A 9,066-nucleotide genomic window follows, 5' to 3' on the forward strand; every position below is an offset into this window, starting at 1 on the left:
TGACAAAAGAGGGTGAGTGGAGATAGTCACATCCCAAAGTCTAGGCAAGATAGTGCCTTATACATAATGAAAGAGAGAAACAAAGATGCTAAGAAACAAGAGCTATAAGACTAGTCATAGGGAATATGAGAATCGTCATACCCAACGATATTCTAATTTCTACCATACCATTTTCCTTAAATAAGACATTGGACCTTATTGAAAGGACGAGGGGAATCCAAATATTTTTAACTATTCTTGCATTGATATAAAAAAAATACAGAAAATTAATGTTTTCTTTGAAACATATGTTTACATAATCAACTCGGATTGAAATATAAACTCCCTGATATTTGACCTTACAATTTTCATAGAATAACATTTTTATTTTTATATTATTAATGAAAGATAGCATGTCAAAGCTTAATTTTTCTTGACAAAAAAAATTATTTATGTGGATGGCTTATAATATATGACCTTACAATTTTCATATGATAATAGTTTTCCCAATATGATTAAAAAAAGAAAACATGTCAATGTAAATTTTATTTGACCAAATCAATATTTATGTAGATAGAATACAAATGGATATAAACTATCCAATAATTATGTTATAATATTCCTTTTTGAATTGAATATTGTATGAACAAACAATTTAAAAAATATATATGGAAGACTAAGAGCCACTACCTACAAATCCACTTTTATTTTAAAACTATGTCCATATTAGAAGTCAATTTTTTTTTTGATTGAGGCCCAGATCTACGAGCTGCCAGCCCAGCAAGGGCATGGCCTGCACGAAGTAGTTTTTGCCACCCGATACGGGGGCTCAAGCCAGTAGGCTGAACCTCTTTGGCTAAGAGCCAAGGACTGAGGGGTATCCATTCCGCCAAATTCGCCCGGGGCACGATCCCGACCTCATCCCTTATTATGTCGGAGCCTTGCACGCAGCAAGACTTGATCCTTGGTGGGCTGATTTAGAGCCTTTCAACTTCACTAGTAGACTAAGGGCTTATTGACAGAAGTCAATTATGGAAGACCAATCATCACAAATCAGAATTCGAAAAGTTGAACTTTGTCTCTCCAATAAAAACCTAACATTTTGACTAATTAAACTTAACCAAGAACATTTTATTTAAAATTATTGTATACTTAATTATTATAACTAGGAATTCTTATAGATTGTAAACTCATATAAATATATATAAAAGCTAGCTGTCCATCGTCGAACTAGTATTAATATAAGTCTAGAACATTTATGTCATTACATATGGCGACTTTTTATGGTCTTAAGGAAAACAATGCAATCGGAACGGTTCTACCGCAACGAAGCCTTCCTTCTCCACCGGTGCACGCAAGTACCTTGACAAATTCTGCATCTCATCTAGAACCCTAGAAAAAATATATAGACAAATTCTGCATCTCATCTAGAACCCTAGAAAAAATATATATAGCTTTAGGGCTACCTGTGAATTGTCATGTAAAACCCTGCAAAGCAGATATTTAGATGGCCAAACTCTGTCAGCGTCTACCCGCCCTGCTCTTCTTCTTTTGTGCTTCTTTTATTTTTTCTTCACATGCATTGATACGTAGCTTTACGTTCCCTCCTTCGAATGATGTAGATGTCAAAATTAATGCAACCATCAGTCAAGGGCAAGGAGTCGAGCTGCAGCTCACCACAAATCAGGCATCTGGAGGGCTATATAACAGTTTCGGCTGGGCGGTTTATAATGAATCTATTCCGCTATGGGACAACTCCTCTCGGGCTCTGGCGAATTTCTCTACCTATTTCCAGTTCGTTATTGAACCGGGCAATATTAATCAAAACAATTATGGAGACGGACTTACTTTCTTCTTGGCCCCTTTCGAGTTGGAGCCACCAGTGGCCGCTTATGGCGGAGGTTTCGGCCTGTTTAACAGCACAACTTATAATGGATCATTCTATCAGATGGTTGCTGTCGAATTTGACACTTTCAGGAATGAATGGGATCCTGATGATAATCATGTGGGGATCGACGTCAATAGTACTTTTTCCAAAGCAACAGCTTCGATGGGAAACGTGACTGCAAACTATAGCCTTTGTGATAAAAATCTCAAGAATAATAAGCAATGGCACACGTGGGTTGATTATGATGGCGGAGCAAGGAGGCTGCAAGTGTTTCTTTTCTGTAACTCTACTGGAACAAGTGTTTCAAAACCTCCAACACCAATCTTGTTTTATGATATAGATCTGCGGGACTTTCTCCCAGAAAACATCAAGGTTGGTCTATCGGCTTCTACTGGTTCCTCAACAGAGACACACATTATAAGCGCGTGGAGTTTTTCTTCTGAATCTTCGTGGGAAGTCTCAGCTGCTGCTCCTCCAAATGACTCTTCCATAGGAAATCCTGGAAATGGAAACAACAACAGCAATCCTGTCAAAGTTATTTTGATATCGGTGTTCTGCAGCGTTCTGGCTCTCTGCGTTTTCATATTCGTTATCTTGCGGTGGAAGTTCAGAAAAAGCATACGCGGTGGTGACGAAGGTGAAGAAAGCGATGTGGAGTTGGACGAATGGTTTTCCCAGGGTCCCCGAAGATTCTCCAACGCCGAGCTCAGTGCTGCAACAAGAAACTTCAGTGAAGATGAAAAGCTTGGGCAAGGGGGCTTCGGTGGCGTCTACAAAGGCATTCTGCCCGGCACGGCAGAGACGGTGGCTGTAAAGAGAATATCCCAAGGCTCCAAGCAAGGAAGAAAGGAGTATGTTTCCGAGGTTACCATAATCAGTAAACTCAGACACCGTAACCTTGTACAGCTTTTGGGATGGTGCCATCAAAAGGGGGAGTTACTTCTAGTCTACGAATACCTGCCAAACGGGAGTCTAGATAAATATATTTTTGGGGAGGAGGAGGATACTCTGGATTGGGACCGGAGGTATAGTATTGTATGTGATGTAGCATCTGCACTTGTTTATCTGCACGAAGAATGGGATCAGCGTGTAGTTCACAGAGACGTGAAGGCCAGCAACGTAATGTTGGATTCAAATTTCAACGGCAAGCTGGGGGATTTTGGTTTGGCAAGGCTGGTGGAGCATGATCAGGCGGCTTCCCACACGACCGTGGTAGCGGGCACACTGGGGTATTTGGCTCCCGAATGCGTGATAACGGGGAAGGCCAGTCCAGAGGCGGACGTGTACAGTTTTGGGGCGGTTACACTGGAAATTGCCTGCGGAAGGCGGCCGGTTGACCGCACACTTCATGAACATAATTGTAGATTGGTTGAATGGGTATGGTATTTGTATGGACAGGGAAATCTTTTGGATGCAGCGGATAGAAAACTTAGAGGATATTTTAATGAGAAAGAAATAGAGCTGCTGATGTTGGTGGGGCTTCTGTGTTCTCATCCAAACCCCACATCAAGGCCCACAATGAGAGAGGTGTTAAAGATATTGAAAAGGGACGCAGAATTGCCACATGTTACTCTGGATATGCCAGTAGCTGTTTATAATGAGCCTATTCGTCCTGATTTGACGTCAGCCTCCGCGACGCCGGTCGGACTTAGTTCCTCCGTTGTGAGTAAAGTGTCCGTGTCGTCATTGAACTCTGTTTTGTCATCATCTACGGCTTCAAGCGGCCCAGTCAAAATGTCCAGCCCTCTATTGTATACGAGATAGCTTTACTAGACAGAAGTCTTTAAACTTGTTTAGATAAAAATAACATTGTTTATACGTTTATGGATTTAGTAAAACTCTCTATAAAATTTTATAATTCATAATAAATCAAATATCATTAGAAATCTTAATATATAATTTGAGGTTTGGGTTTGTTGACTTTGAGTTTGAGTTGTGTTAGAGCATAAAATTGTAAGCGGTGTTTCTTGTTTTTATGCAAATTAATTTTATATAATGTATTTAATGTTTTATTTTTGTAGTTATGTTTTATTTTATTTTATTGTATTTGTGATTGTCTTATTTAGAAATTTTTTTGTTGGAATATTATTAAAACATAAACATTACTTTTTAACTCATTTTCAATATATTCTTTTGTGGAAGTGGTATGCTATTGTTGAAAAAGTTTGTTTGAATTGATTAGTAGATCTTATCCAAGCTATAATTTCTAACAATATTGAAGTTTCACTTAGTTTTGATAGAAGTTGGTTTCAAGATTAGATATTTGCAATTAAAGTACTCTTATAGGAGAGTCATTATGGAGGAATGTTAGTTATGAAGTGGTTTAGCTTAAAGATGAAAAAGAAAAGTCGTTAGGGATTGTCTGCTTGATTAAGCCATTAGAATTATCAATTAAGATTTCAACCCAAATCTAATTAAATGATTCATGGTTTAGATACAATCAATCAAATTATGAAAATTTTTAGAGGAAGTATATTAGGATGTTGGACTTACTGATACATTTAATAAAGAAAAATAAATTGTTGAATCTTCAATTAAGTGATTCTGGGAAAAGATGTTGTCTTTGATGAGTTTCTTACTATATGTTCAATTATGATTGGACATATAGTAAGAATTTTTCAGTTAATTTCTATGATTGAAATTAAACTTTCTTTAGCCTTTAAATTGATTAAAGAATCGATGAAATGGGTGGTCTAATTTAATTCCAATAACCCCTCACAATCTCCTGGTTGATTTCGTAAGAAAATTTTAAATTAAGTCTCTACTTGTTATGAATGGAAATATCAAGAAAGCTTATGCATCTACTATAAACAAGAAAAACAAAAGAATATTTTTTGAAAAGAATAAAAGCTTTGATTCATTTAATAATGTAAGAAAAAATTAGTAAGGATTTACCAAACAATTTAGGAATTATGATGTAAGAAAATAAGGTGGAATAAAACTAATTGCTTGCAAGCACTATATAAATGAGAGTAAGATACATAAATTTTGTACATGGAAGAAAAGATAAGATGAAAGGCATTGATATAAACCTAAAATGGAACAATAATATATCAAGAAAAAAGAAAGAATATTTAGGATGAGAATATTGCTATTTTAAACTATTATTGCTAAGAAATGAGAGGATTTAACCTTGAACAATTTTAAGATAAATTAAAAACCAAAAGTAGAATATATTCACCAAGGAGGGAAAATGTATTGCTTTACCTTATAAAAAGTAAATGCTAGAATCAAACATATCCTTTTCATATGATTAATGATAGATCATTCAAGGAGAAGAATAGGGAATCTCAACAAATTATCATGGCTCTTTTCATTCTAAAGTGCTTTATAGATTAAATTCTTTGGATCAGTTTCCAGTCAACATAGAAATGTATTCAAGTAGGCTATGCACTTATTGCATGAAATGATCAATTTATCACAATGCGATGTTCTTAAGCTTGTTGGTTTTATTTGTGATGAAATTCGTAAGATTTTGATTTTATATGTCAAAATTGTGACATGTTAAGTATGGGATGATATCTAGTTATAATATTAATTTTTAAGGTGTTTAGGAAGATTGTATTTTAGATAATCATGATTAATATAGCCAAACAATTTTTATAACTTATCCATAATTATCTATGTAGAAATTGTGAAAAATCTATTGCAATTACTGATTATTATCCTCCTATCTTTGATAGATTATTTGAGCAACAAATATTGGAAAATAACACAACTGCAATTTCACAAACTCATATAAATGCACAACACAATGAACACAATATTTTCAGACAATTGTCCCTGGAAAAACCCCGAAGGGAAAACCAGTACTGTAGATGAGGAATATATATTAACTACAACAAATCAAGAGATACAAATAATGCTTTCCTATTACTAGCAGAGCTTCGACGATCTCCCAATTTCTCTTGTTGAGATTCCACCCCACTACTATCCCAATGCTATCACTGCACCCTTGCTAACACTGCAAGACTACTTGCTAACACTACAAGTTTCTCCACACAATTCATTGTTTTCCAAATGCCCCCTAATCCCCTTATTTACAACTCTCATTGGAAAACCAACAGCCAAGATTAATTCTCAATCAATGGCTGAGATTAAAAACAACTAAACAACCCTAACCAAATTGGTTGCTAGAAGTTTCTAAAAAGAGTCAAATAATTAATAAAAATTGTTTGAACTCTAACTACATTTGTTAGCAAACAATTATTTACTAATTATTTAGCAAATGGACAAACAACTATCCAAGCTAACAAACTAACAAACTAACACTCCCTCTTAGTGAGGAAGCTGTTCTGCATGACACCCAACTTCTCTCTGAAGAAGATGAATTTCGCCTTCCCCAATGCCTTTGTCAGAATGTCTACTACTTGCTGATCTGTAGGTATAAAATGTAGCTGAACAACTCCACGTTGTACACAATCTCTGATGAAGTGATACCTGATGTCTATATGTTTTGACCTATCATGAAACTCCAGATTCTCAGTCAACTTAATGCAACTCTGATTGTCGCAGTGTATCGCTGTAGTCTCCACCTTCTGACCAAACAAGGCTACTAGCAACTTGCGAGCCATATAGCTTCACATGTCGCCATGCTAGGTGCTATGTATTCCGACTCTGCAGAACTCAGAGCCACAAACTTCTGCTTCCTACTAAACCAAGAGACAACTCTTGATCTAAGACTGAAACAACACCCTGAAGTGCTCCTCTTATCTGTTGTATTGCTTGCCCAATCTACGTCAGTATAGCCCATCAACCTGATTCCTTCACCTCGAGCATATCTAATCCCATACTCGATTTTACCTCACAAATAATGTAGCACATGCTTTGCCGCTGTCCAATGCACTCCCTTTGGCTCAACCATGAATGGACTAAGAGAGTTAATTGAAAAAGCTATATCTGGCCCGCTGTTGACTAAATACATGAGAGAACCAAACAACTACCTGAATAATGTGGGATCTACATCCTTCTCCCTAGATGTATCTACCTTCCTCCAATTCGTGATCATAGATGTAGATATGGCTTTTCAATCTTCCATCCTAAACCTTTTCAAGATTTCAATGCAATATTTTCCTTGGACAAGGAAAATCTCTCCATCTATCTGCCATACCTCCATGCCTAGAAAGTAGTGCATAAGTCCCAAATCTTTCATCTCGAACTCTGCTGCAAGGTCCCTCTTGCACTCTTCTATGAGCCCTAGTGAACTTGTTAGAAACAAGTCATCCACATATAGAACAAGAATGAGAATCTCACCCCCAACCACCAAGTAGTAGAGATTAGCATCCGCCTCACTCTTCACAAAGCCCATTTCCTGCAAGTAACTATCAATGCGCTCATACCATGCTCTGGGAGCCTACTTGAGTCCATACAAAGCTCTCTTTAATATACACAGATGCGTCTCTTTGCTGTGTGCTACAAAGCCTTCTGGTTGTTCTATGTATACCTCCTCTTTCAACTCACCACTGAGGAATGTTGTCTTGACATCCATTTGATGGATCTGCCATCCGATTTGTGTTGAAATTGAGATTACAACTTGTATAGAAGTACACCTGGCAATTGGAGAAAATGTCTCCTCATAGTCTATTCCCTCCTTTTGAGAGAACCCTTTTTCCACAAACCTTGCCTTGTATTTCATGATGTTACCATCTGCACCATGCTTGATCTTATAGATCCAACATGATCCAACCACAGCTCTATCCATTGGTCTAGGAACTACCTCCCAAACATCATTATGCATAATTCAAGTATACTCCTCAACCATAGCATCTTACCACACTTGATGTTGTGAAGCCTCCTGATAGCTAGAAGGTTCACTATCTACCAACTGACTAACTAATGCAACATAGTCATCAAACTTGGCTGGTTGTTTCAGTTGTCTACTACTCCTCCTAGGAGTACCCACTAACTCCTGAGTATTTATTTGTGTTTGTTGAACCTCATAGTTGTTGCTACCAACTGTAGAAGGTGAAATATCAACCTCCATGTCTTCTTGATTCATCTCTTCTTGCACCTGTTGCTCCATACTTTGAGAACTCTCACCTCCTAAGCCTATGCTTGTACTAGTAATTGTACTATAGCTTTGCTGACCTTGATTCAGTTGAGTGATCCTTGGAGCTTGTGTTGGCTGGCCACTCTGATCATCTGCTAGCAAATCTCTAGACCTTCTAAATGCCTTTTCCTCCATGAACTTGACATCACATCGAACAATAATTTGTTGGTCCCTGGAATGAATATCCGATATGCCTTTGAGGTTTCACTGTACCCCACAAAGTACCCTCTTTCTGCAGTCTGATCTAACTTGGTACATGTATCCTTTGGAATGTGATAATATGCCAAAATCCCAAAGATCGTGAAGTGACTAACATCTGGCTTCTTCCCAGTGAATGCTTCCTCTAATGTCATCTTCCCTAGCACCTTATGTGGAGCCCTATTCTGTATGTATATTGTTGTACTACTTGCCTCTGCCCACAGATAACAAGGCATATCCTGGTCATGCAACATAGACCTTGCTACCTCTGATATAGACTGATTCTTCCTCTTAGCAACTCCATTCTGTTGTGGATTGTAAGGAAGAGTCCACTCTCTCTTGATTCCTTCTCTGGTACAGAACTCCAGGAACTCATTGCCTTTATACTCGCCTCCATTGTCTGACCAAAGAACCTTTATCTTCTTTCTTGTTGAATTCTCCACAAGAGCTTTGAACTCTTGGAAGCAACTGAAAAATTCATCCTTGGTCTTCAAGAAGTATATCCAAGTCTTCCTGGAGAAATCATCAATAAAAATAACAAAGTAATCATACCCTGTGAGAGATTTTGTCGATATTGGTCCACATACATCTGAATGTACTAGATCAAGAACACCCTTGGATCTAGTGTCACTCCTTGGAAAAGTTGCTTTCACAAACATCCCCAACACACATCCCTTACATACATCATCATGCTCTGTGCTCACCTCTGGAACACCTGTCACTGTCTCATGAAGAAAATTAAGTGCTCCATGATGTATATGACGCATTCTGCTATGCCATAGCTCTCCTTGATCTCTAAGATTGTTACTACTCATGAGTGCCTTAAAAATATCAAACTACAGCCTACAAAGCTAACTGCTCCTATCTCCAATAGCTATGGGTGATTTCCAATCCTTATGCTGAATCAATACATGTGCCCCTCTAAAGAGTACATTGTACCCTTTGTCCTAAA

At 37.5% G+C, this 9,066-nt stretch overlaps 1 protein-coding gene across 1 annotated transcript; it reads left to right on the plus strand.

The window, feature by feature from the left end:
* The first annotated feature begins 1,486 nt into the window (after positions 1-1,486).
* LOC131079782 (L-type lectin-domain containing receptor kinase IX.1-like) lies at positions 1,487-3,631 on the plus strand. The gene has a single exon (XM_058017826.1). The coding sequence runs from the start codon at positions 1,487-1,489 to the stop codon at positions 3,629-3,631; it is 2,145 nt and encodes a 714-aa protein (XP_057873809.1).
* The last annotated feature ends 5,435 nt before the right edge of the window (positions 3,632-9,066 follow it).

This window comes from Cryptomeria japonica, chromosome 5 (genome assembly GCF_030272615.1).
Source record: "Cryptomeria japonica chromosome 5, Sugi_1.0, whole genome shotgun sequence".
NCBI lineage: Eukaryota > Viridiplantae > Streptophyta > Pinopsida > Cupressales > Cupressaceae > Cryptomeria > Cryptomeria japonica.

Coding starts and splice junctions, on each gene's coding strand:
- LOC131079782 (XM_058017826.1), top strand. CDS start 1,487: ATGGCCAAACTCTGTCAGCGTCTACCCGCCCTGCTCTTCTTCTTTTGT.